The sequence below is a fragment of the Acipenser ruthenus genome, chromosome 20 (assembly GCF_902713425.1).
Source record: "Acipenser ruthenus chromosome 20, fAciRut3.2 maternal haplotype, whole genome shotgun sequence".
Classification (NCBI taxonomy): Eukaryota; Metazoa; Chordata; class Actinopteri; order Acipenseriformes; family Acipenseridae; genus Acipenser; species Acipenser ruthenus.
In genome coordinates this window covers 29,366,612-29,394,521 of record NC_081208.1, presented here as the reverse complement: position 1 = coordinate 29,394,521, position 27,910 = coordinate 29,366,612, and the positions used below count along the sequence as shown (strand labels likewise).

The window sequence follows — 27,910 nt, the reverse complement described above, 5'->3', positions numbered from 1 at the left end:
TCTCCCCAAACCAAACAGAAAGACTTGCAACTTAGCGCGCCTGTTCGACTCCCTTAAAAACTACAAGTCCCGGCATGCACAAGGCGCGGTTTGTTGGAGGGTACGGGCATGCGCTGCAGGGAGGTGGGTCGGCTCGCGGCCGATCACACTGATCGCCATAACTGGGAATCAGGGGAAGCTGGTGAAGGCGTTGGGTAAGTTGTTACCACCAACTCATAACAAACACCGACGCCTTCCATTAAAAAAAACAAGGTCTGAGAGAACTGGATATACATGTTTAGGGTTAATTACTTTGGCTGTTTTCCTGGGAACGGGAGAATATATCATTATTTACACGCCGCGGTTAGCAAGAAGTGTTCAGACACGCCTTTATACTGTGTGTGTGTGTGAGAGAGAGAGAGAGAGAGACTTCACTTTCATATCTCCGAGAGCCCCAGCTTTGACACCCACTACACACTCTGGGAGACAGTCTGCTTCGGGAATGGAGTATTTTTAGCAAGGCACGAACTGCACACGTGTTGCTGGAAGGGCCTAAATGCTTTTTATAATTTTCCTTCAGCACAAAACAATAGAGACAAAAACGTACCACATACATTGGAGACACTTGCTATGTTATGCATGCTTCGTCTATTGTTCCTTAGGATCAAGCCTCGCTCCGTCATGTTACGCTGTCAGTTGCGTACAAAGTAGCATAATATTAACCGCCTGCTAGGAGAATTGACAGATTCAAACAGCGACCGGGGGAAGACTGGATAACCGAAACACGCCCACACAAAATAAGTGTCAATTAGTTGGCAAGAGTTGTGCTTTTTTTGTGTGTCTAAAATTACATTATCGGTTAGCTAATATCTACACGCACGAATCGACGTTTTTATTGTAGACTCAGGGTAAGTATGCACAAAACAGTCAAAAGCTGCGCAAATGAAAACCGAAAGTTTATTTGTCAATAGTTACTCTTTTTCTAATATGGGTTCAGCTGTAACAAGTACCAAGCGTGGTGTTTGTCGATTGCAGGGCTTTTGGGGGAATCTTCCAGATTCCTCTCATTAAGGATGGGTGACTGTGCCAAGGCTGTACAACGCTTGTGGTGTTACTGTTAAGTCGGAAGGGAGCAGCACAAAGGAATATCCACTAGAAAATGTCCTGAGGGCATCAGATAGTTTTTAATGGTTAGGTTTTAGGGGACAAAAAAATGCCTGCTGCCACACAGTAGTGTTAAGCAGTGTGGCTTTTGTGATGCTTCGTAATCCAAAGCTTGACTTTCAAAGTTGACTTTCTGCAGTAAGTTCTTTCAATTCTTTCAGTATAAGGTACTTTAAAATTTAAACTACCAGCACATCATTACACACACACATATATATATATATATATATATATATATATATATATATATATAATATATATACACACACACACACACCAATGCAAGATCAGTTATTAGTATTTACAGATACTGCACATAATCATTAGTAATGCAAGTCCTATTTGTATTATTACTTCTACCTGTGCTGATGAACAGGAATTGCTTCATTTCATTCATAATCTAGTTTTGAAGGGAGTCGCATCCTTTGCAGTCGGTTCGTTTTTGGTTTCAGGTGGGTGGGACAGAAGCACCTTCGGAGACACAGCTAGTATGTATGTGGCAGCGCTGGATTGTAGAAATGAGTCTGTGCAGCCAGCTGCTGTTAGAAGGAAAGGCTAGATCTGTTTGTGACATTTCATTATTACCACGACCATGATGATGACGCCAAGTCATGTGCAGTGATCGTCCCAACGCTAGTTTTAGTGTCTGTGCATGAACATTGGTAACACAGTTACAAAGATAAAAGGCACAATTATTGAGTAGTCCTTCAGGGAAGCCTGTGAGAGGTGTTGCTTGTGCTATTTTCTTGCTTGCAAATAGGTAAACTCACCAATTCGGAGATTTAACCTAATCTACAGCAGGGTCCCTGCCCTTTCCAGAACGGAACAGGAAAGTGAAACATGCATTTTTATATTGGGGTTGTTTGAGCAATCGACATAGGAAAGGGGATATTTGCTACTGTCTGCTTGCCTTATTGTTCCCCCTGTGTGAAATAACTGACTGTGCAACTCTGTCCACACCCAGTCTGCTTTCTGTATGCCTGCTGGTATGCTGAGCTAATTCCCTGCTTCCCACCAGCTAAATACAGTGTCAAGTGCTCATAAAGTACAGCATTCCTTCATACTCTATTTATAAACAGCAGGATAAACAGACTACCTTAGTTAGCACAGGAAAATCATTTATGATGAATTCTGATGATGCACCCTGGCCGACCTAGCCCTTCCTCCCCCCTGGTGGTGCTCGGCCAATTGAGAGAACAGGGCGTAGCCAGGCGATATTCCTAACATGAAAAAAGGACATCTTGGCAATATTCGTATATATTAGGGTCAAAAGTGACCCCCAAATGTATTCACAGCCATTGCCACCTTGTTGTAATAAATAGTCTTATACACATGTATACTGTTAGTGCTTCTTATGGGTTGTACGAGTGCTTGCCAACATTTCAGATATGCTCCAGTCTAAATTTAGGAGATTAAACTGAATCTGACTCCTCTAACCCATAGCACTGTATTCAGGCTAGGTTTTAACATTGCAGTATTAACGGTGGATCTCTGTTTCTCTGCAGTGCCTGTTGCTGGGTGAATCAGAATGGGTGACAAGCCGATCTGGGAGCAGATAGGATCCAGCTTTGTGCAGCATTACTACCAATTGTTTGACACAGACAGGACTCAACTAGGAGCAATATATGTGAGTGCACCACACTCATGTTCCTCACAAAGGAGCGATTTAAACAAGGGTTTAACCAGAAATTCTTCCCTCTTGCTGGCATTATCACTGGCCCCTCTTTTCTTGAGTTCCAATCTTCTTTGTTTTGTTTCTTACATGTTTTAATTTTGTGATTTGAAGATTATTTCAAATACAACGTTACAGATTAAAAATCGCTAGTACTTTTGCTTCCTGGCTCCTTATTTCCTTTGATTGTGGTTCAGCACCTGCTCCATTGGTCCAGCTGCAGTCTGGACAGCGTCACCTACTCTAGCAGCAGTTTGGCTTTATTTATTTGTTTTCTCTTTGGATCTCTAACATTGTATTGGTTAAATATCTAATGCAAGAGAAGGGGGAGCAGTGAAAATGCTGCTCATGTTTATAAGAAGTAGAAAATAGATTTTGAAGCCTTGATTATTTTACTACTTGAATGTGGCAACGGTGAGTAACACCGAGTCTATCTGGGACCTGATGACCACATGTTGTTATGTGGTTAGGAGAGAACTGTCTGCTCTAGTGAACGTCTACCTGTAAACAGCTGTGATTTCAGAATCCATCCGCATGTCCACTAGGTACAGAAGCCCTTGATACGTCTACAGATTTCTCCACAGTGCCTTTTTTTTTAATGTCTTAAATGTTTCTCCGTCTAACCTACATGTTCTTCATGTGTCCTGAAGGAATGCTCACTAATGTATTCATGAACGTTGATTTACAGAGTTGCTGTGTGGACCCCACTTAACATTTCTACTTCATGTAGGTACCATGTATACAGCTTTAATTACTGTGGTGTTCTGAAAGTACCTTTTGCATAGACTTGCTAGATGTATTATTTTGTATGATTTGTTTATCTCCTCCTCACAGTCTTTCCTGCAGTATCCTAGGTATATCTCACACTTCTCTGCATTGCTGCCCTGCCTGTGATGCACACACTGACCAGGGGGTGGGTGGGTGGTGGCAGTGCAGTGTCACTCGCTGTTTTGTGTTTCTCTCTCTCACTCACGGCACACAGGGTGAATTTCCATTGCTGGGTTTGTTTCTCGTCTCTGAAATGTGTCTCTGCCCCCCCCCCCCTTTCAGATTGACGCATCATGCCTTACTTGGGAAGGACAGCAATTCCAAGGAAAAGCAGCTATTGTGGAGAAACTCTCTGTAAGTTGTAGGGAAGTGAAGTTACTTGATTAACACTCAGCACGCTTAGGGGTTATTGTCAAAGCCTGGTAACTTATGTGGAACAACTTATCGTCTCTGCAAATAATAGAGTTCTGGAACAAAACAAACAAATCCCATTTACATAAAGCAACATTACTTTAATGAACATACATTTTAAATTGAAAAGCAAAGCAGATTAACACTATTCAAAATGATAACATTCAAAAGAATCCAGTTACGAAGTTAACCACCTGAGACCTCAGCTTTAAAACTTATTACTGTCTGCTTTGAACTGTGTGGGGGGGGGGAGCTAACGAAAACTACAGACATTAAAATGCATGTTTTTGATCCAATTTCTACTTAAACAACAGCATCTTAAAATGTACCTCAATAAAGGATTCTATATAAACACTGCTATCTAGTGAGAGAAAAGGCAGGACTAGAGTACAAATTGGCTTTCTCTACCACCTGTGAGTAACTGCAGCACACTGTAAGAAACATCAGTAAAGTGTACAGCAGGTTGAGTAATCATTTCTCTGTTTTGTGTTTATTACAGAGCCTTCCCTTTCAGAAGATTGCACACAGCATAACCGCACAAGACCACCAACCCACACCAGACAGCTGTATATTGAGTATGGTAGTAGGACAACTTAAAGTAAGTTCTGTCAACTCAGATCTCTTATCTGTTAAATAACTGTTCAATGTCAGTTTCACTTTATCCGCGTCAAGTGTATTGTCACCAGGGCTGGGAATTTCGACTAATTTAGTGCTCGAGTACTCCAGCGTTAAAAATTGAGTACTCAAACCTAATGCCAATATTCTACATATGTGCCACAAAAATGACCACGTTAACACTAGAACCGCCGCGGTTATCACTGGACCAGATCCAGGGTTTGTTAAAACTTTTCTACAAAACTGTCTGAGAAGCCTAGGACTACAGGGTTGGAAATAAGACTCCTATTGCATAGCAGTTCACCCGTTCCAGGTTTTATTATGAGCTTGAATAGCCACAGTGTATAGGTAACAGGTTTTGGTGAATCTTTTTAAAACATAGTAAAACCGGGAATGGATCAGACTTCTAGGGAATGGGAGTCTTATTTCCATCCTTGGACAAGGTCATCAACGATCTATGAATGCTACTCTTCTTTGGGTCGGACAGTTTGTTTCGTTTACTGGTACTTTATGTCCTGTTTGTTTAACACCAGCATAGTAACTGGAGGCTGTTTCACAAGCCAAAAGTTTTGGTGGCTAACAAGACTTACTGGACTGGATTCTGTACATACAAGGAAGCAGTATGAGGAAAAAGGACGCAAGCCTCAAACCATGACAACAGCAGTGAAATGGGTTGAATGAAAGCCGCATTGCAGTTCTAATTACCAAGTCCATGTAAGAAATTTGTCAAGCTGGCCTTTAACTACTTAAAAAATGCACAACTCTTCCTCTCAGACAGTCGGCCTTCACTGCTTGTCGGTAGAGTTGCTTACAAAGGGGAATTAAATGCAGAGGGGAAAAAAAAAAAAAAAAAGTATGCTTTTCTTACCTCTACTTTTAAAACTTCTGCACATGTTCTTGTTTTTTTAGTAGCTGTAGCTGTGGCAAATGTTGCTTTTATAGTTTTATAGCTGCATAACAGTACAATGACATTTCTTTGGATGTGATGTGTTGTCTTGCTGGGAGCGCCAGATGAGCTGTGCCAGACTTGGCAGGAGTGTGGTAGGGTGCAGCATTCTTGTCCGATGATAGTAGGTAAATGGGTCTTCCTAGATTGAGCAAGGTAGTAACACAAGAGAAGCAAACATGATGAAAGTCAATTGCCTCCATGTAGGGTTGTTAGGGTTGTTTTCCACTACTAAGAACCAGCTATAGCGAAATACCCCCAAAAATCAGATGTCGTCAATAATTGTTGCGGAATTATTATTATTATTATTATTATTTGAGGAGGATCTAATTGCTTCACTACATTGTCTCGCGAGGAAATATTGCTGCGTACAACAAAAACTATGATTATCAGGCAACTTGGGTCTTTTGGAATGATTACCAAAAGAAAATCTAATCATATTACGCATGTAACAAGCCTCTAAGAAATTCCCAGTGCCTAAATCAGAGCTAAATTAAAGATGCAAGGTGGAATATGCATTTCTTGGTATGATCGCCTAACCCTTTTTGTTAAGGATTTTTTTTTTTTTTTAATGTAAGGTTCAGCCTAATTTTCATGTCCTTTTCTCTTGCAGGCTGATGATGACCCCATCATGGGATTCCACCAGATGTTCCTCCTGAAGAACATCAACGATGCCTGGGTGTGCACCAACGATATGTTCCGGCTTGCACTGCACAACTTCGGCTAAGGGCAGTGTGGGAGAAAGGGGGGAAGGAAACCCCCATGTCCATCCACGCCTCTCTTCTGAGACTAACCACCTCTACGGGTTTCCAAATATCATACACAAAAAAACGCAGAAATCCGCGACCTCTTTTACTTTGCTGAATCGCTGCAGTCTGTGGGAAATCCTCAACTGTTGTGCATGATGTTTGGAAGCTAGATTAGCTGCATTTGACGATGCCAGTATAACGCACCCCGCCTTTCTCCCCCTCTTTATTTTTCCAGTCGTGTGTTGTTACCAGCATGCCTTAGAGAATAAAGTAATACCAGGTTTTTATTTTTTGGTTTTCAGTGTACTGACCGGTTGCTCTAGCGATCCAAAGAACCAGTGCATCAGCTACCTGTAGTCGACGTGAACCGTAAATTTGACATAATTACAAAAGCCACGATACACAATAAAACCTTGACATTTTCTTAATAATGGAATTCTTTTTTTATTTTTTATTTGTTCCTGCGCTTGCAATTTAACTTATTTTTCGCAGAATTCTGTTGAGGTTATTTTAGCCCCCTTTCTCCCTTAGCGACAGTTATTGAAGACTCTGGTTAGCAAGCCATAATAACGCCTTCAGACAATCGACATGCATCCATCCTGCAGTCACGAGCACGGACGGCTGTATAAAACCGGGCTCAGTGACCGTTTCTGATTGCTCTTTGCCGTGAAGCCATAGCGGACGGATGTTATTTTTGAGAGAAAAAAAAGGACTCTGGTTGCAGCAGCAGTTTCTAAGGGGGAAAGCAACCCATGTTTTTGGAAACAATTGACAGAGTGCTATAATTTATACAGTGATTGAATTCGTTTTCCAGTTATTGCTTCTATTTATTTTCCGCTTGGTGTTAAAAGCTTAAAAAAAAAAAAAAAAAAAAAAAAATGCTGCATTTGTAACAGTCAACTGCTTGATGCAGGTTATGAATTTGTGTTACTCACGTTTGACAGTTTTTTTTTTTTTCCCCCCCATTTCAGATTTTACACAATGTTAGGTCGACCCCATGCAGTCAGTTCTCTGCTCCTAGGTCCCACATGTTAGGGACTGAGATCGTGACACGTTTTTCGGTTCTCGTCACACTTTTTTTTTTTTTTTTTCCTGATGCTGGGGTGGAAATTTGTTGGATTAAGGGAAGGAAGCATGAGCCTGGAGATACCCTAAACTGGTTCTCCATGCGTCTTAAACCCCTAGGCTTGGTTTGTGTCTCTACAGCTCTGTGGCGGTAAAGTGCTTGCCTTTAAGAAGTTAGCAGACTGGCACCAGTTGTTATTTCTTACAATGGCCATGTCTTCGTGAAGATTTAAATTATTCTTATTTTTAATGTCGACCCATTATATAATGGAACACAGCTTTCCATAAAGGTAGTGATTTTTAAAATGGACTACGCAAAGTTTCTGTTCAGAAGATTTAGGGTGCACATAACTCATATCTGGTGTGCTGCTAAATCTCATGTGGTTTCTCTGACTGGGTGTACTATCATACACGCTGTCTGACAGAGCGATAAAGGGTTACGTTACGAACGCCAATGCAAATCCCCTTGGAGGTTTTATATTGTGTCTCTGCTTCCATAGCTTCCCATTCTGTATTCAACCCTAGTAGCTTTAGGTCTTGTGTTCGTGGACATGCTGCAGGAATCTTCTCAAAGGCAAAGAAATCATTTAGATGAGAAAGGTGTGTTTGTTAATGGTCTGTTGCATAATTGTGTTGGTTTACGTTCAGCACGGTTATTAAAATGCTGAAATGAAGCCGTTGTTACAGCTTTTTCTTTCCCATGTTGATCCAGTATGCAATAAATCCTTCACACAAGGATGACACTAACTGTTCATGTAAAATGGGTTCATTGGCTTCACGTCTAGTGGATGAAGCATCGTGGTACACAAATCTTTTAGCTAGGTAATGTTTTTTTTTTCTTATCTACATCTTGCATTTCATTTATTACTTGTTTGATGACCTATTATGCGCTTCCTTTTCTGAACCTGTACCATGCTTACTTACTATTCCAGCAAAATTGCTTCTGCAAAGACAAATTGTGTGACTCATTTTGTGTGTGTTTTTTTTTTTTGTTGTTGCTGTAAGAGTTAGTAAGTAAGCAGAAACAACAGAAAACACATAATTGGATATTAAACAGTTAATCTGCAAAGCTGGGGCCCCTTAGACACAAGCCTAACAACAGCAACACGTGGGGGAGAAGTGGAAACAGATATGAGATCCTCCATTATGTTCCCAGCTCTGGCACCTGTAAGGCAGGGCTTTTGCATGTGATGGACTGATGAAAACATACATGAATTAGCAGTGTGTGGATGGAAATGGAATACCACGTCTGGGATACTGATCTGCAGGGTCATCACAAAGAATGTATGGTGCTGGAGAAGAGTACTGTATGTGGTCCTAGCAGTATTCCTCTGGGTAACCAGGTACGTAAGTAACAAGCAAAACACCTGCCAAGCCAAAGATATCAATAAAACAGTGTGCCATGGCCACACATGCAGAGCATGTAGACTGGAATATCAGAATGCAGGGGTGGCCAGACACGGCCCTTCCAGACCAACCAATGTTCTTGATCGTTTAATTAAACCTCCGTCCATACCCCGAAGGAGTTCATTATCTCATTTGCCTTGTTAAATTAAACCTAGCTCAGCCAATCGGCTATAAGAACCGTGAAAACCGTGATCTGCGTTCACGGTATATAATTAACCATGTAAGGAATGTACAGTAGTTACGTTTGAAAAAAAAAAAAACAAGTCACCAACAATGTTCATTGAAAAATCGGTATTGGAACAGCAGGACTCAAAATAGATATAAAATGACGTTGAAGCTGTCGTTCATAGCTTTCAGTAAGAGGGATTGCAGATCCAGGCGGCTTTGTAAAATTTGAAAAAAATGTGAATATGGAGGCAAAGGTAGTTCTTGAAGCCCTAAAGCTGAAGCATGCAACATGACAAAATAAAAACCGGTGTATATTATTCAGGGGTGCTTTCAAAATCAGAAGGTGGTCTGGAGGGGATGGATGTAATACGACTTTTCAGTAGCTTGTACTCGACTACACACTGCCCTCGTGTGGTATATTTTCCGTTCTTGTAAGGTAGTATACCTCTGATAAAATTGCTAGACTTTATTAAAAAAAAAATGAGTTATGTAATGACAGATGCCCGCAGATTAATATAATAATAATAATAATAATAATAATAATAGACGCCATGTTTCCGATATAAATCCCTTAATTTTAGTGTCAAGTAACGGGTGACTGGGCACCAAGGTGTAAACGTTATCATGTTCAGGGTAAGGTAAATCAATCTTTTTTTGTAACTTGGTGTATGATGACATGCTTTGAGGGTGGGTTGGTTCAATTAAAATAAACACACGATTTAAGGTGTTTGTATAATACAGGTAACAACGCCAGTCTCTGTGACTCTCTTAAACAGGTTGAGAAGTAGGTACTCAAGAGAGGTAAGATTTATATTCCCGTGGTTCTGGGGAAGGAGTTTGAGACAGCGCAGACCGGAAGCTGAGGCGGTTGCTGGTTTGTCGGTAAACAGAAAGCGAGAAAACGGCAGGGGCAAGCAGAAGCAACCACAGCGTATTGAAACACACACGCAAAGAGACAAATATCCGATTTTCCGCCCCCGAACTGCCCATTCCGCCTTCCGCCATGGCTTCCAACGCCAACATAGATATCGAGGATGCAACCCAACACCTTCGGGACATCTTGAAGCTGGACCGGCCCGGGCATAGCGGTGAGGAGACAGGGAGGGGGTTACCCGGAGAGGCCGGGTGGCGCCATGGGCACTAGGCCGCAGAAGATGGGATGGATGTGGTGAGGCTGAAGAAGTAGACATCAAAAGTGATATTAAAGCCTTTGAATGATACTTTTAGCGGGATGCAAGCTGAAAATGACCTTGTTGGGCCTGTTTTTAGTAACAAAGCCTACACTTAACGACAGAAATACAAGATTGACTTTGGGGAAGTCAAGTTTTATATAATGGGATAGTTACATTGATAGTTACGTATTCACTCTATAGTTTATTGTTGTTGTTATTATTATTATTATTATTATTATTATTATTACGCATGCAGCCGGTTTGGCTTTTATTTGATAGGTCAGGTGCGTAGTAAATGCAAAATTAAGTTCTGTTTAGTGGTTTAAAATGTTATAGTTATTTGAACGTTATTGATTATATAAACTGGGCACGTAGACGTTGAAAGTAGTTATTTTGTTTTGTCGTGAGCTTTTGACGTGTACTGACAACTCGTTATGCAAATCCAAACGTTTCGTTGCTTGACGTGTTGCTTCGATACTCGCCTTATCCCATTTTCACTATGCTATTGGCAACACGTTAACAATAAACTCCAACGCTTTCGTATAATTGCATAAAAAAATAAACGCGATAGCAGTATTCGAGCTTATAGGCCTGCTTCAGTTTTTATGGGGTCAGTCCAAAAAACACAACTGGGAGGAAAATGTGTCGTATTTTATTGAAAAACCGCTTGGCCGGTGATGAATCGAGTTGTTCTGACCAATGGAGTGCGCAGTTGTTGTTTTTTTGCCTAACACATCTCATTTGCACAGTGACCAACGACTATGTTCTGGACTTATATAAAACATTTTCCAGATAACTCAAGTGAATCCCAAAAGAAGTCGACGTCTTTCAACGGAGAACTCAATGGCTTCATGGGAGCAGATCTCATAGCAGGGGGCGACAGAGGGGCCATGTCGGAGATGTCTATCCATATCCTAGAGGACATGAACATGCAGGAGAAACAAACCATGTAAGATGGGCTTCATGTGGGTTCTTTTTCCAGGTTGGGGGAATTTAAAATTAGACCCCAGTTGCAAAATAATAATATAGACTTTTTCATGTGACCTCAGCCAAAAGACTAATTTAATTAAAATACATGTGTAGTTAAATAATTACAATTATATAAATAATAATACTTGTTAAAGTGTTGAAAATTCAATGAACTGTTCATTTCCCAACCTGATATGACTGGTTCTCTACCATGTGCCTACAGTACCTGGTTGAGTTACTAAAGTCTCAGGTGTTAGCAATCTGGACAGTTAAAGCCTGTAGTGATATGGTGTAGTTAGCATTTAGTTCTCTTGTATTCTTAAACACCCTTCTATAGAATTACCTGTTGGTTTTTAAATTGGCTAATGTACAATTATTAGATGTGCCCTGGATATTACTCAATCATTCTGGTAATGTGAATACAATGTGATCTTTAACAGTCTGCTTTATTGGTTCTCTCTCTCTTTATCTCTATTTTCTATAGCTGCCTCTCTGGAGAGGACAGCTCCACCTGCATCATTATATCTGCCAGAGATGTGGAAATAGTGGCAAGCCACGACTCCAGCATCAACAGCAAGGCCAGAGGCAGTAACAAGGTAAACGCACTGACTGTGTAGGGAGCATATGACATTTAACTTTTCAAGAGACAAGGCTTTTGTTTTTGAATGCATAAACTTCATGATGTTTCATTCTATTACAGGTAAAAATACAGCCAGTGGCAAAGTATGATTGGGAGCACAAGTACTACTATGGGAACCTGATAGCTGTATCCAACTCCTATCTCGCATACGCTATCAGAGGTGAGAACCATGACCTGTTTTTTCTAGGACCCTTTTGTCCCTGGCTTTCAGTTGCAGCACAGTTGGGAGGCATCTAGATGGTGTAATAAGGCCAGTTATGAAAGCTAAAGTCAAATATTTGAGTCATGTACAACACTTTGCCTTGTTGCTTGGTTACCATTTCTCGTATTTCGTAAACAGGAAGTATGTAGACATATGTTCTTAGTCGTGCTGACAGCAGACTTGTTGTTATTTAGGACAGCTGCAGCAGCATTACATTCACCAACCATATATTGTGTACTGTAGCTGTGTACAATACTGTAACCACTTGCAAGACGAGCATTTCCCTAAGACACATAAAGCAATACGTTCAGTTGTGTGCCTTTTTTACTAGAACACTCATGGAAATAAGACTCCCATGGTTTACATTGTGGTTTGAGTTTTTTCTGCTGTAGGTTTTTACTCAGAGCCTAACCACCAATAACTATTAAGTCTCAGATATGACTTAAGTGCATAGTAAAATCTTGAATGACTCAAACAGCAGTGATTTATAATATGTGTTTTATTTCCTCTACAAATCTTTGGTAAAGTAGTTCTTTCCAACATTTCAAAATTGCTTAACTTTGTTTTATTTTTTTCTGATTTGCTTCTGTGTGTTTTTCACCCTGTGGAAGGTGCAAACAGCATTGCTATGATCCGTGTGCTGAACATAGGCACTGCAGAGCGCACTCTTCTGAAGGGGTTCACTGGCGGAGTGACAGACCTGGCCTTCGCTCATCTCAACTCTAATCAGCTGGCCTGCGTGGATGAGGCTGGAAACCTGTTTGTGTGGCAGCTAACTGAGGAAAATGGAAAAATACAGTATCCTATTCCAGCATTAGCCTTTACATATTATGCTGTTGGGAAGTTTCCATGAATGATGTAACACATACTTCTGTATGAATGCATTGCGCCTTTCTCGTTCATGCGATGTTGCTATACCAGGTATTGTTCTGCTTGTGTGCGTGTCTTCTGTCTTTATTCTTAACTCTTATCACAGAGATGAGATTATCGTTCACGTCACTAGGCCGGAGAGCACCCCATTGAACGGTAACAGGAGGATCATTTGGTGCCCTTTCATACCAGAGGAGAACGAGGAAAATGCAGAAGATGGATGTCAGACTCTGGCCTTGCTGCATGAGGACAGGGTATTCTTCAGGACTCATTAGTTTTACCCAGATAATGCTCCAGTGCTCTGGCACCCCTATCGTTTCAGCTTCTTGTTCAAGCAGTATTGAGAGATTTTATATACATTTTTCTTCATTTTAGCTCTGTCAGGATCCAATTTTATATATATAACTATGATTTTTTGATTCCGTCAACTCTTCATGTACTACTATTTTTATTTGATGTGGTGCTTTTTTGTTTTTAAACCAAGAAAGGAGATTTGTGTGATTTCCTAACTCCCTTGTTTTTGTATCTCTGCCTAGGCTGAAGTTTGGGATTTGGAAATCATTAGAAGCAACAACAGCTCGTGGCCCATGGAAGCAACTGATTTCAAAGAAGGCTTTATCACTGTCAAAGGACACAACGCAGTAAGGAACAAAATCTTTTAAGTAGTCTTCCAGATGTATGCGTGGGGTGGGGTTGGAGGAAATGACTTGACATTTAAGCAAATGTTTTGTTTATTGACACACAAATTGAAGTCTCAGATTAATTTGGTAATTGCTGAAGGTGTGTTTTTTTTTGTTTTTGTTTTTTAATGTATTTGATTTATTTTAGCCAAAAGGCATTTCGATTGTGTAGGGGAGTAAATGCAATTTGTTTTTAAAGTGTGCATATGCTTCAGCAGCGCTCTGTATTTCTCCTCAGCGTATCAGTGAAGGTGCCTTGTCACCTGACGGGACAGTCCTTGCCTCAGCCAGTCATGATGGATGCGTCAAATTCTGGCAGATCTACATTGAAGGACAGGATCAACCGAGGTAATTTAACAAGCAAATGAATCATTTTGCAGTGACTTATCCCCACTTTCATGCAGTCATTCTTTTACATTTCTGCAAATATCTGTTAGGCTTTCTTTAATTGTTATTTGAAGGCTCACAGTAACTGTTCTAATAATTTGAGCTGCCTCTGACTAGCATAGTTGCTTCTCCTTTAGGTTCAATTATTGTTTAACTAAAAAAAGTCCATTGCACATTGTATTTATTTAATTTGAATATATGATATAAAAATAACAAATCAGGTGTGCTATGTGGCATTTACATCTACAATATTTCAAATGATGTCTTTGAATAGTGACTGGAATGTGGATTTCCATGGCAAGCCGTCTGTTTTAGAGTATTCGGTGTATTCACTCTACTATTGTAGTAAAATAAGCAAAACAATCGTAAACTAGGTTTTCTGTTTGAGTAGATGCCTTCATGACTGGAAACCCCACAATGGTAAACCACTGTCTTGCCTGCTGTTTTGTGACAATCACAAGAAGCAAGACCCTGAGTAAGTACTTTTTTTTTTTTTTGTATGTTAATGCAGCGTGATGCAGTTTTGTTTCTGGATAAAGTCCACTGTGGTTTGGGAAGTTGTAAACCTTTGAGTCAAGATATATATATGTTTTATTGGTCTGGAACTTGTGTCTCAATTTTGAATCTGCAGCCAAGAATTCAGCAGAATACTCGGATGCCATAAAGCATTACGAGCCTACCTGAACTGAATATTTGAATGTTAGGAATAGAGTACTGTTTGTTTTTAATTGTTATTTTTAACCCCTTTTGTTAAACTGTGTTCCTGCCACTAGAGTTCCATTCTGGAGATTCCTGATCACGGGTGCAGATCAGAACCAGGAGCTGAAGGTGTGGTGCACTGTGTCCTGGACCTGCTTGCAAACTATCCGGTAGGGGGCACTGTTTACTCTGTATTGAGGTTGCAGGATCTAAAACACTACATAATGTCTTCGCTGCTACTGTTAACATATATTACACACATAGTTTTGAAAGTATTTTATTTATTTATTTTTGTGTTTTCAGATTTTCACCGGATCCTTTTAACTCCAGTGTTCTTCCTAGTCTGAAAGCCAGTTTGGACCTTTCTGCTGAATACCTGATTCTGACTGATGTACAGAGGAAAGTAAGTGTGTTAAGTCGAGTGTGTCTTGTATGATAAACAGGTGATTGCTGAGAGCAAGGTGTATGGGAAGGTGTATGTATGCTTGTCCCCTTGCTGATCCCAGTGCATGTCTGTTGCAGGTGCTGTATGTAATGGAGCTGCTGCAGGACCAGGAGAAGGGCAGAGCCAGCTTCACCGCCATCTCGGAGTTCCTGCTCACCCACCCTGTGCTGAGTTTCGGTATCCAGGATGTGAGCCGCAGCCGCCAGAGACACACCGAGGTCCTGCCAGCCGAGGAGGAGAGCGAGAGCATGACTGCGGGTAAGCACAGCCATAGAGCGCTACTTCACCAGGTGTGTAAATTCCAGCCGATCGGACTCCTCGACATTCATGACTCTCGGCTGTCGCTGACCCAACCCCCCCGCCCCCCCCAACAGGAAGGTGTATCACAGCTTTTATACTATAAGGCTATTCCATGATGGTTTTTTACATTGGACAAAGTCCTCAATCTCAGACTACTGGCACGCCCAAGGCTTTTTGACTTTTGTATATTTAGGACTCGCCCAATGTAGTATACACTAGGAAGTCCCTCCCCTAGCAGTCACAATAAACCCTTTGTGCAGTTGCTGTCTGTTCTGGTTCAAGGCATCATAGCATGCTGCAGGAAGTCCAGATTCATAGTTCAGCAGCTGGGAGGTACATGCCTTTTGAAAATTATTGCATATTATTTTTTTCATTGCAGAAGGAAGCCAAGGTCCTGTGGAATCCAAAGCAGGAGTCCAGATAAAATTATACTGTGTGCACACAAAGTAAGCATTAAAATTAAAAAAGCAATCCTCATATGGGTTGCGTACATTTTTATTATTTAAACCCATAACTTTGTGTTGCAACTGTTTTTTTCTTCCAGTATGTAATCAGTATTGTACTGGTGTTCTTTATTTGGGCGTGTGCTGCACCTGAGGGAATACAGTGAACCAATATAAGCCTGTTGACTGGAACCCCAGCAAACACCGTACACTCTACCAGATGTGTGCAATCCTTAAACTGTGTGCTTCTCTTTCAATAATCCAGGTCACTCCAAGACGTGCAGATCTGGTTTCAGCCTCACCTGAGTTCTGGGAATTCCACGTGTCTGCCTCCCTCTGGCTCACACGAGGACTTCAGTGAGTTTCTTAGTTCTAACTGAATAAAGGGCTTGACCTAGTATCACTTTCATTGGAGCATTTTATATATATATATAATGTGAATGAAATGTAGTTCTGTAGGATATTCATCACACAACTCTGTGTAAAGAGACTTGTGTTCCAGTGCTTTAATAAACTACATTAAAAAAGTTATGTGAAACCAAGCCCCTTTGGGGAAAATTTGGATTCTACCAGAAAGACCAAGATAGCACAGTTTAAGAGTGCCCCCCCCCCCCCCCCCCCCCCCAAGGCCCTAGTATTGCAGATTGAGAAGCGCTTGCATTTGAGTACTAGGACACGGAGAATTCACCAAGCTCAGTGAATGTCGATTCGTCCTTGATAGCAGATTGCTGCACAGCAAGGTAGTGTAGATTACATTGAAGAAGATGCAAGCCAAAAAGTTTATTTTCTTGACTTGCTTTCTTATAGGTCTTTTTACGTAAAATAAAAAAAGCCTCCAGTTGTTGATCCAGTGTCAGTAAGGTGGAACTCCGGTCATGCCAGCCAAGTGTGATGCAAGGCAACAGACACATACCAGTGCTTGGGACAGGATTCACTGATTTATTAAAAAGAGGAACTGGGATATGGCTAATTAGTTGTTATTGTTTCAGGTTTTGCAGACCGCCTGACAGACGTGAGCATGGAAGGGTTGGGCTCAGACAAGGAGTCGGGCCGTGGCTCTCCGCATGACCTCCGCAGGATATCCGACCTGCCCGCTCCAGCTGACTTCCTGTCTGCTACCAGCGACTTTAAACCCAAACTCATGACTCCAGATGCGTTCATGACTCCCAGCGCTTCAGCACAGCAGGTACCTGCGCCCAAGATCTTATCTGTCTTCTGTTGATCCATGATGATGAGGATCAGCCAGTAATTTACAAATTTTAATTTAAGATTTGATTTGGCTTATACATGTGCAATTAACTCCCTGTTATGATTCTGTTTTGGGTCAGCAGATATCGGCCTCTCCCGGCAGCAGTGTTAGCACCCTGACCGCAGTAACCGGAATGAGCAGCAGTTGTATCAGCGACAGTGTAATGTCCAGGTAGGTGGTGCAGTGCTGTTTAAAAACCCTGAAAAAATCTGCTTGTAGAAATTGCAGCTGATTTTAAATAAGGTTTCGGTTCAGACATCTCAAGCTCACCTGCCTTTTTAGATGTCACTACACCTTTTCCTATTTTCCCATAATCTATAAATCAACCTGGAATATGAGGTCTGATTGGCCTGCTAGTATAGGCTCTTTGCTATTTAATGTTTGTGTGTGTGTAATTAATATATATACATTTCTGTTTTTAATAGCAGCAGATGTGTAATAAAAGCCCAGTACATCGAGGTAGCATTTAGGAAATGTTTAAATCCATAATGGTTCTGGCAAAAGTACCCCTTATAATTTCTAACCTTATTTTTAAGGAAGAGTCATATAAGAACTATATGTACAATATTCATTCTTTTTTTTTTTTTTTTTTGCCAAATGTTTACTTGAACTAGTGGTGCTATCTTGCATTGATTTTATCATTTAAGGGTTACCAAGATTGCACCACTTAATATTATGTATTATTCTGAATAACACCAAAAGCATAATATTACCAGGTGTACTCCATTAAACATGTGTATGATAGCATAACTGTAAAACATTTTACAGTTTTACAAAAGCATTTTACTGTTTGTAATACGTTTTACAGCATTTCATATAAAAGTGTACAGAAATGCATTTAACTTGCTTAGGTAGTAGTTTTTATTTCCCATAGCTTGAAGAACCTATTGTGTTGCATCCTATGTTACAGGACTGGTGAAGAAATGACAAAACTTTCCCTGGATAGCAGCATGACTCTCAGTAACAGCACTGGCATGCAGGGCAGCCCTCGAAACAACTCTATACTAATCCCCGGACTTGCTGACCAGCTGCCTTCCAAAACTGTCCAGGTATTTATGCGTCTAGGAGAATACCCACAGCTCGTTGGGTTTTATTGTAAGGAATTAGCAATAAATGTGGCAACATAAAATCTGTAATTGCAAAAGATCACAGTGAACTGTGTACTCTGTGTAATTTGTATCAAGACCTATTTCATACTGCTCCCCTTTTAAGGGTATGCTGCATAATTAATTACACTAACTCAATATGTCTGTAGTCTGGCCTGCAGGTCCTAGTTTATTATTCTAGCATTTGATTAAATCATAAATCAAATACGGAATCGGAGATGTATCTACAAGTCAATACTTTTCATTAAGTAAATATCTAGCGATCATACTCCTTATAATACTGGACCCCAAGTGCTCTTGTATTTTTGAAAATGTGGGTGCTATAGTAGGCAGTTAATATTCTTAATCAATAACCGCATTTTATTATAATGTATAAACCCATTTTTAGTATCGCTTTCTGAAAACAATAATTTAAGTTTATAAATCTAGGTTGTTACACAGGCATTATATACCAGGAACCTACCTGTAAGATACCTGTTATCTAGTCACACACGTGTAAATATTTTACTGTATATCTCATGCCCGGTTAAGCATTAGCTTGATGCTTGCGCGTACGTTCCGTTGTATGTCTAGCAGGACGTCTTAAGGGAACCAGAGTGCATGCCACACCAACGCGACTACTTTGCAGCCGTTTCGAAGGACCGCTTGAGTAGTTGTACACCTTACTACAACTTGGCAGTCATCTTGAAGGGGCTGTAATTAAGTTGCTAAAACTCTTGTCTTTTAAAGGGATTTTCAGAACAAAGGGGAGGACCAGAGAGTTTCTGATTGGCAAGTCATATCAGGGCCTAGACACTGTTTTTGAAGTAGAGGGGTCAATCACTGCCGCCTGTGTCGGCCAGACTGAGTAGGTTACCTTGATTTAATTGGTGATTACCGGTGTCTCCGCATTTGCATACTGAGTAAATTTATCTTGATTTTAATTACTACGCATTAGTAGACTTAAACTCATTACTGAGAATATCCATTTGTCTGCAATATGACCTACAAAAACCTGAAATGTATTTGGGATATGTTTGCTGAAATTCTGGATAATTGGTCCTTTGTTTCTTTGTATTCCAGTTTTTGAAGAACTTTAGTTTCGGGTTAAATGTACCTCCTTTTGTGGTTTTGTACCTTTCTCTCTCTAGGTGATTCCCCCAGCTAACCCTCCCCTCTCCCTGGACCTGCAGTCCATTGAACCCCTCCTGATGCCCCAGGCCTCTCCAACCCGCGAGCGCTCTCCCGACGTCATTTCCTCTGCCTCCACGGCCATGTCCCAGGATATCCCTGAGATCGCCTCCGAGACCCTGCAGCGTGGACTTGCTGCTTCGGGAGGCCTGCCTGCCGAAGTCCTGGAGCCTACCCTCCACTCGGACAGCATGGCCTCTGCTGCCTCGGCCCTGCACCTCCTCTCCCCCAGGAACCGGCACAACTCTGAGCACAGCCACCACTCCCTGGACATGGGCTCCGGGGAGGCGGAGCGGTTGTCCAGCACCCCCTCCCTCCTGGAGACGGCTCTCTCGCAGGAGAGCGCAGCGGCTACAGCTGCAGCAGACAACAGCGGGAGCCAGCCTTGGCCTGCTGCCCCTGATATTACCAGGGAGACCAGGAACAGCCTGATTGACAGGTGAGCAGCACTCCGCAGTATACTTTTTAAAAATGATTTTTTCTACACCTGTTTTTAGTGAGGTAGGGATTGGAGTTGGTCCTTATACTGTTTTCCAAGAGTTTCCATGAAATACTCTAACTCATTTGTGCAACCTGCTTTTACAAAGTATCTTTACTACTTTTCTGCAGCTCGCGTGAGGATGTGAATGAAAAGCACAAGCCTTCCCCATTCCACAGACACACCTACCAACTCCCCCAGCATGACAGTCAGGATGCCAGCGCAGAGCAGAGGTAACAGATACCTAATCCAAGGACACCAGCCGAGCTCTAACACAGCATGCTATTGTGTGTGTGTGTGTTTTATTTTTTTTTTAAATTTGGAATCGTAATTTTTATTGTATTTTCCCCAATTTGAAATGTCCAATTATTTTTCAACCCCCCCCCTGCTGCCACCCCCGCGCTGATTCGGGAGAGATGAAGACGGACACACGCGTCCTCCAAAACATGTGCGGTCAGCCGTCCGCTTCTTTTCACTCTGCGGGCCCGCCATGCAGCTACCTCAGAGCTACAGCGTCGGAGGACCACACAGCTCTGGGTAGCTTACAGCAGGCACCTGGCCAGTCTACAGGGGTTGCTGGTCTGCGGTTAGCCGAGGACACACTGGCCAACCGGTTGGCAGTGGAATAACCTGGAATCTTAACGGCGACCTCCAGGCTATAGGGCGCATTCCTGCACTCCATGCAGTGTCTTTGCCGGATGCGCCACTCGGGAGCCCCCGCATGCTGTTTTTTAATATTTTAAACATTTCACATTTATGCTTTTTTACTGCTTGTAGATTTCTCAGGTGGTATCCTGTTTCTATTAAAACATGTGTCTTGATTTATTATTTTTTTTTTTTGTCTTTCTTCCATTTACAGTGATCATGATGATGAAGTTGCAAGCCTTGCATCCTCCTTAGGAAACTATGGTTCCAAATCCACCCACAGGCTACCTGTGGAATGGAAATCCTCTCCAAGGGGTTCCCCAAAATTAAAGAGAAAGAGCAAAAAGGAGGAGGGGTAGGTATTCAGCGTGCATTACATAAAATACACAATGTAGATGTTCTATCTGGAAGGGTATTCAATGTAACTTTGTGCAGCAATACCCCCACCCTAATTGACTTTGTTGATTTGTGTTTTTGTTTTATTTCATTAGGGATGTTGCTCAGGCAAGGTCATCTGATCATCAGGTAGGTCATTTTTCAGCTACACTGTTTTTATAATAAACAAAATGCATTTTAAGAAAAAAAAAAAAATCCCAACACACCAAAAAAAGTGTAGTAATGATCTTTTCAAAAAGTGAAAACTGTTATTGAATTGATTGATTGATGGATGAATATGCATACTGTTGAACATGTGGATAGGTCAGGAACCTTTTGATATAAACAGTGTTTCTGACCGGAAGGGCCTGCCTTTGCAGATGAACACTGAGCTACAGGAGGAGCTGCTGTCCCTGGTGCGCTGTCAGCAGAGGGAGATCTCGGAGCTGAGGCAGAGCCAGCTGGAGCTGATGCAGAGGCTCACCAACCACATGGACGCTGTCCAGAGCTCCATCATGGGCCACGTGGAGCGAGTGATGATCACCCAGCAGGAACAGGAACGTATCCTTCACACGGCAACAACAAATTAGTAACTAAACCCATAGAAGAGACGTGGTGTCACAAATTCATTCGGAGGTCACTTGCTAAAAAGGGGAAGAACAAGCAAAAACACAACTTCCCGTATCGGGGGGGCTGCCATTAACCTGATTTTGGATTTGTGTTGACTGGCCAGAGTGATTTACCAAATGGTCTGATGTTATCACTTGCTTATGTGACACGAAACCACTTCATATAAGCTTATTGGACAGCTGCTGTGTGCTTTGTAGTGTGGCTTCCTCTATTAAACATGGCTTTTTAAAGACTGACACATTTTACATGCATCCTGTATCAAAGGCTTTTAACTTTTACCATAAAAGTCCTTTTTGAGCCTTTGTATGCCTCTGAGCCGACGTGCTATCCAGTCTTGCCTTTGAAAAGCAGACTTCACTAATTGACAGTAGCTGTGCCTTATTAGGGTAGTTGGACACCTACCCTAATTTAATTCAAAATGCAGGCAAACCGTGATTTGATAAAAGCAGTTTTTTTATTTTATTTTGGTCAGCAATTCAAACAAAACTCAAAAGCATCCCCTAGTGTAAAACATTAAACACATACATTACATTTCTTTGTGAAAGTTATCTCATTGTATTTTGTGGGAATTTTTTGGAAATTTAGTTTTTGAAGTGCAGAATTCTTGTAGTAGTATGAGAATTCCAATGTGTTTGCGTTTTTTAGTTTTTATGTTCCTTGACTGGTACTCCTTCATAGAAAGGAGAATGGAGCGGATCCTGGCCGATGGGCACGACCACAACAGACAGTTCCAGGAGCAGTTGTCTCAGCAGCTGTCGCAGTCTGTCTCCAACACCCTGTCCAACAGGCTGGACAAGACCGTCCGGGACGAGATGAAGAAGACCATACCTCAGTGTGAGTCTCTGACCTGGATGTGGTTAGACGAGACACATGTATAAAATACTACCTGCATTAAATACCCCCTGGTCTCTTACCTACCACAGTGATGGATCCCAATACTCATTTTGGGATGTTTGTCAGTTACTGAAGTAGGAGTGCAGAAAGCTGTTTATCAATTGGTTCATCTCCCATCTCCCATTTCTTTTGTGGAGTATTTTATTTCTTTATCACCATCCATCCAAATATCCACTGATTTAGATGCCAAAGCAAATCTACTTTATTATGTAATTGCAGTGCAAATCTGTTGGAGTGGTGCAGAATGTTTTTGAATGTGCAATAAGGTACATGAAGTATACATAACTGCAGTTCAGAGGTATGCCTTACTGCAAGCAGGATTGTTTTTCTGTTATGTAACTTTCCTCGTACGATTATAGATAGTTATGGAGAGAAGCGTGAAGTGCGTCCCAATATCCCCCACTTTACTCACAGGTGACTATAAAGAATTTATGGTGGAACTGAGTAGATGAGGGTTTTCAGTCTCAACAGATTTTGAATAAACACTGCTGAGTTTTGTAGTATTTCTGTCATGCAAGTAGTCTGTCTTTTTTTTTTTTTTTACAGCTGTATCCAAGAGTCTGGAGCCAGTCACAGGTCAACTGAGCAACACAATTGCAGCTAAACTCACCGCAGTGGAGGGAACACTGAAGGAGAACATAACTAAAATGGTGAAGTCAAAGGTAAGGTTGTGGCTTAAAGACTGTAACTCACAATCCTGATTCATCAAATGATTGTGTGTGTTTTCAAACAGTGATATATCCATCTGGGATCCCCCCCCCAGGTCTAGTAAAGGGTGTCATTATGCAGGACACACAACTGGAATTGTCGTGCTGACTGTAACGTGTATGAAAGATGAAGTACAGAAGGGAAATCAATCATCCTGTTTTTGCTACTGCAGAACTACAACTAGGATATGAAGCCCAGCTCTTTATTTAAAGTGTGTTTGTTATTTAAGATCTAGTTCACATCTGCAGCTGTTGTGTGGCCAGCATTGATATATATATACATCTTGCTTATTTAAGCCATTTCTTTCTAAAGAACACTACAGATGCCATTGGGAGAGCGGCAGCAGACGCGTTACAGGGACCCATCCAGGCAGCATACAAGGAGGCTTTCCAGAGCATAGTGTTACCAGTCTTCGAGAAGGGCTGCCAGTCCATGTTCCAGCAAATCAATGACAGCTTTAAGAGTGGAACGCAGGAATGTAAGTAGTATGTGACTGATGCTTATTAGACTTGGATATTGGCCTATTCTAAATGTTGTAGACTTTGAAAGTTGAGCCCCTCAGCCCTGGCTCCTCTTTTAAAATGAAACAATTTTATTTTAAATGTTAATCAAGTTGAATAACTTTCAGCTTGCTCGAACTGTACAGCTGCTAACCCTAGGGATAATGGTGAATAGATGTTTAGTGTGTTTTACTTTTTTTTTTTTTTTTTTTTGTCTGTTTCACATAGATATCCAGCAGCTTGAAAGCCATCTGAAAAACAGGAAGTTACAGGAGCATGAGGTTCGGGACCCTATGATGGTGCAGCTACAGCAGATGATCGACACTTTCCAGAACACCACGGACCAGCTGCCTTCCAATATCACAGCCAGCATGCGCTCCGAAGTGCAGCACCAGCTGCACATCACAGTTGGAAAGTGAGTTGATGTTGAAGTAATGCAGCTGCATTAAATGTTTTAATTGGTCTATAAATCCAACATGTTCTAGGTAAAATACCCAAGTAGTTTTGCCCTGTCGGGTTTCTTACGATATTGAATTCTTGATGGATTTATTTTTTTCTGGTCCTGTGTTCTCAGCCTGCAGGACTCCATCTTGACCCAGGTCCAGCGCATTGTGAAGGGTGAGGTGAGCATGGCCATGAAGGAGCAGCAAGCTGCAGTCACCACCAGTATCATGCAGGCTATGCGCTCAGCTGCTGGGACGCCTATCCCGTCCTCGCATCTTGACTACCAGACCCAACAGGCTAACATCCTCCAGCTGCTGCAGCAAGGGCAGCTCAACCAGGCTTTCCAGCAGGTGGGTGTAACATCGGGTTCAAGCTGCTCTTGCAGCTGTACGCTTTCTAATATCGGAAATACACTTGAAGGACCTGTCTACCAGATTGGGTTTGGTATCACCCTGATGCGTGGCATGTTCTTTGATGTTCATAATTTAGTATTTGTTGTGTACAATGGTCCCTGTAACCCCAGCATGAGTGGATTTGAATGCATGTTTGACTTGGTTACTATTCTTGATATGAAAACACAGATTTATCAAGGATAAGAAGACGCCTTTCCATCAGTTCTAGGTCGACATGCTGTATGTTGTTCTTGCTAACTGTTGTGGGTGGCTTTGCAATGCCTTGACATGTAGACTGCAGCCCAGATTGTTGGATATGGACACATAGTAACCCTTTGTGAATGTCCCTCTGAACAGGCACTGTCTGCTGCTGACCTGAACCTGGTTCTCTACGTGTGTGAGACGGTGAACTCCCAGCAGGTTTTTGGACAGAACCCCTGTCCACTTATCCAGCCTGTGCTGCTGTCACTCATTCAGCAACTCTCTACTAATCTGGCTACCAGGACTGAACTCAAAATCAGGTATGTTGTTCTTGGGTTGCATTCATCTCTGTAATGTGGTGCTGAAATACAGGTCCCATGGCTCTCTTGTAATAGAGATTGGTTTCACCAGTATTAAGTTATCATGCTGTGCAAATGACAAACAACAATAGAGTAGTAATAAGTCTTTGTCAGGCACAGAATGCCTCTGTTATAGTGTAGTGCCTTACATCCTTAACCAAGCTACTGCTACCAGATGGATCCTTTTGTTTTGTTTTGTTTTGTTTTGTTTTATTTTATTTTATTTTTTAAAACGTATCCTTTTTTTTTTTGCGCAAAGCCTTCCTGTTTAAGATAAATTAGAAAAAAGATTTGATGTCATGTTTATAAAGGTTAATGGCTCTTAAGCCTGCAGATTAACATTCTGATGGTTATTTATGGTATTAGATTGGTCTGCAGATAAGAAATTGGAATTGTTGTAATGCATAATACAGTACCATCTGGTACAAAAAAAAACGTGCATTTATTTGTCCCTGTCATATGAGTGTATTTTCAGCCTGCATTACTGTGTTTTTTTGGGGGGTATCTTGCAGTTACCTGGAGGACGCAGTGATGAACCTGGACCACGGTGACCCGGTCACTCGAGACCACATGAGTTCCGTCCTCAGCCAGGTCCGACAGAAGCTGTTCCAGTTCCTGCAGGCAGACCCACACAATGCGCTGAGCAAGCGGGCACGGCGGCTCATGATGATGCTGCAGGGACTCATCAACCATGGCATGAGCTAAACCAAGGGAACAGCACCCTCTCCGTCTGCAGGAACAGCACTGCTAGACACAAACACTGGAGACAGGGCACGCTTTGCAGTAACCCATAGCTGTAGCAAACCTAAATGGAGGAAATGTAATCCCTGTGACTTTTTTTTTTTTTTTTTTTTAAACCCTCGAAATACACACAGAATAAAAGACCTTTCACATTTGATTCTCAAGTTGCAGTACTTTAAAAGCAGTCTTGCATTACAAAGAGAGGAGAGGTGATACCTTTTATTGGACTAACTAAAGTATTAAATCACAAGCTTTCAAGACCTTGGAGGTCTCTTCAGGTGAAAGTAGAAAAGAAAGATTGCACCTGTCATTGCAAAGAGAAGAAGGGTTGCCTTTTGTGCAGTGTAAGGAAAATGTCAATTCGGGTGCAGTTTTGGTTTAAAATCACTTTGTATGTCTCATTTCATTTGACTTCTCAGACTGGCTCCAGTTTCTTCCTCTGATAGCAGTGGCACAATATTCTGTTTCAAGTACATTACAGTGGCGTATGCTCCAAAGCTTTTTTATTTAAGAGGATGATTTATACCCAGTCTGCATGTGAAGTGTCAGTGTTGTGATTTGAAGGGTTGCTGGTAGTTTAAACATACTGATACTGGAGGTCCTGGCTGGCTTCCTTTTCCTTGTTTTCTTTGGCCAGAGAGGAGGCTAATAAAAGCATCTACTGTTTCAGCTGTAGTGCTTTGGGCAGACACCAGGTGGCAGTTCTGTGTGGCTATTGAATGAATAATCAGTAGGCTTGCAGGACCAGAGTTTTCTTAAAACATCCATTGGGTAGATGACAGTGTTGTGTCCCATCCTTCAAATTTATATGAAGTACCTAATGTTTAAACCTGTTTGCTTTAGAGCGCTTGGGTGGACTCTGGCAGTCCAAATCCTGTACATTAGGAGGCTGTATGTGTGGCCTTGCTGTTAATCACAGGAAAACTAGGATGTAAATTGCATTTGTCATAGTGACTGCATGTAAAATCTCTTAAGCTTGCTAGTGCAGACATGCAGTGTGATGTAACATGGTTGTATGTAAATTCCTGGGGCAGAGGTCCACTGTGGAGGGCTTTTGTCTGCATTTTCTAATCGTAGCCCTGCTTTGTAGTCGTATTGTAAAATTTGTAAAAACCTTAAATTTACTGTTCCTTTTATAATCAGTCCATACTATTGGTTCAGTCTGGCATTTTTAAATACTTTAGCAAGTCTTCTGGAGTATTAGTGTCTGTTACAACAGATGGTCTTTCACCCAGGTGCCTGAATCATGCGGAGATTCCTACCTTTTTTCCTTTCGTATCTTGTGTACTGCGGTAATTGAGAGCGCTGGCAATTCTCCTCCTACCCCAGCCAGCAGCATTATTTTTAGTTGCAAGTTTCCTGATTGCAGCAGAGACCAACCTGAAATCCTGGTGCTTTTGTTCTGTTCCAGTTTTTAAAATATCTTTTAAAATCAAAATGGTAATTTTGTCCTGCCTTCTTATTTTCCTTTATTCATAGATAGAAATGTAAGACTTATCAGACATCCTTGATTGGCTGACTTAAGATGTTATTGTTTTTTATAGAATCTCTTTTGTGCCTAGGGATGAAGAAAAAAAAAAATTGGTCCATGCGCTGTCCAAAGTATAACTGTTTGTTTTATTATTCTGTCATCCATAACTGTTAACCACCTCCTAATAGTGCTGAAATTTAGCAATACTAAAAGACACTAAAACTAACATGTTCTGTCATTAAATTGGAGTTTCTTTTTGTATTATTATTGTGCTAAAGCCTTAATGGAGATGTGTGTTATAACCTGAGCAAAGTGATAGGTCCTTGTGTGGTTGTGTTTTTTTTATTTTTATTATTATATAAAAAAGTGCCTTTGTAAATCCTAAACGTGTCTGGTGTTAAAATCAAATCAAAGGGAGATATGGAGGGAACAAAGCTTGAAGGATGTTAATTGTAAGGGTTAAACTAGGTCACTTTTAAAGTTTTATGAAATAGTTTTTATTTCAATCAATAACGTTTGCTTATATTCCCAATAGATTTGTTTTATTGCTGTGTTTTTTTTTTTTTTTTTTTGGTTTCATTCCCATATGCTTTGTCAGGTCTCCTAAACTGATCCACAGTGGCCATGGCAGAGTGGTGGGCTACTCTAGCAGTGCAGTTATTAGTTCTGTGGAAGGTTTGCTTCAAGTCCGGGGTCGGTCATGTTCTCTTGCCTGTTAGTGACATTTAAGGGTCTTCTGTTCATAGGTGGGGGGTTATTACGAGGCCACAGCACTGGTGCACGTTCCAGGCTTAAA

At 41.3% G+C, this 27,910-nt stretch overlaps 2 protein-coding genes across 5 annotated transcripts; both read left to right on the top strand.

Moving 5' to 3' along the window:
* The first annotated feature begins 36 nt into the window (after window positions 1–36).
* On the top strand, window positions 37–8,043 carry LOC117425349 (nuclear transport factor 2). 2 transcript variants are annotated; one of them, XM_034042210.3, is made up of 5 exons: window positions 37–194; window positions 2,649–2,770; window positions 3,866–3,937; window positions 4,494–4,592; window positions 6,169–8,043. In XM_034042210.3, exons 2-5 carry the CDS (start codon window positions 2,672–2,674, stop codon window positions 6,280–6,282), a joined length of 384 nt encoding a protein of 127 aa, XP_033898101.1. In that variant the 5' UTR covers window positions 37–194; window positions 2,649–2,671; the 3' UTR covers window positions 6,283–8,043. The 2 variants fall into 2 exon arrangements, with proteins under 2 accessions (XP_033898101.1, XP_058849838.1); XM_058993855.1 differs by lacking the exon at window positions 37–194 and adding an exon at window positions 741–887.
* Window positions 8,044–9,033: 990 nt separating this feature from the next.
* LOC117425711 (enhancer of mRNA-decapping protein 4-like) lies at window positions 9,034–27,500 on the top strand. 3 transcript variants are annotated; one of them, XM_034042918.3, is made up of 30 exons: window positions 9,034–9,198; window positions 9,721–10,032; window positions 10,909–11,065; window positions 11,570–11,681; window positions 11,786–11,885; window positions 12,539–12,725; window positions 12,904–13,051; window positions 13,334–13,438; window positions 13,716–13,825; window positions 14,256–14,339; window positions 14,638–14,733; window positions 14,867–14,966; window positions 15,086–15,266; window positions 15,688–15,754; window positions 16,017–16,108; window positions 16,741–16,937; window positions 17,080–17,171; window positions 17,911–18,049; window positions 19,237–19,715; window positions 19,886–19,987; window positions 20,614–20,754; window positions 20,891–20,924; window positions 21,155–21,335; window positions 22,083–22,238; window positions 22,845–22,960; window positions 23,319–23,484; window positions 23,735–23,921; window positions 24,081–24,300; window positions 24,700–24,863; window positions 25,415–27,500. In XM_034042918.3, the coding sequence occupies exons 2-30, from the start codon at window positions 9,948–9,950 to the stop codon at window positions 25,605–25,607; spliced, it is 4,191 nt and encodes a 1,396-aa protein (XP_033898809.3). In that variant the 5' UTR covers window positions 9,034–9,198; window positions 9,721–9,947; the 3' UTR covers window positions 25,608–27,500. The 3 variants fall into 3 exon arrangements, with proteins under 3 accessions (XP_033898809.3, XP_058849837.1, XP_033898810.3); XM_058993854.1 differs by lacking the exon at window positions 9,721–10,032; XM_034042919.3 differs by lacking the exon at window positions 9,034–9,198 and having other exon boundaries at window positions 9,212–10,032; window positions 17,083–17,171.
* The last annotated feature ends 410 nt before the right edge of the window (window positions 27,501–27,910 follow it).

Bases quoted from the DNA above. Each gene is read 5' to 3' on its own strand.
- LOC117425349 (XM_034042210.3), top strand. From the start codon at position 2,672: ATGGGTGACAAGCCGATCTGGGAGCAGATAGGATCCAGCTTTGTGCAG. The intron at 2,771-3,865 runs GTGAGTGCACCA...CCCCCCTTTCAG, and splicing joins CTCAACTAGGAGCAATATAT to ATTGACGCATCATGCCTTAC. The intron at 4,593-6,168 runs GTAAGTTCTGTC...TTTCTCTTGCAG, and splicing joins TGGTAGTAGGACAACTTAAA to GCTGATGATGACCCCATCAT.
- LOC117425711 (XM_034042918.3), top strand. From the start codon at position 9,948: ATGGCTTCCAACGCCAACATAGATATCGAGGATGCAACCCAACACCTT. The intron at 15,755-16,016 runs GTAAGCATTAAA...TCAATAATCCAG, and splicing joins TTATACTGTGTGCACACAAA to GTCACTCCAAGACGTGCAGA. The intron at 19,988-20,613 runs GTAACAGATACC...TTCCATTTACAG, and splicing joins GATGCCAGCGCAGAGCAGAG to TGATCATGATGATGAAGTTG.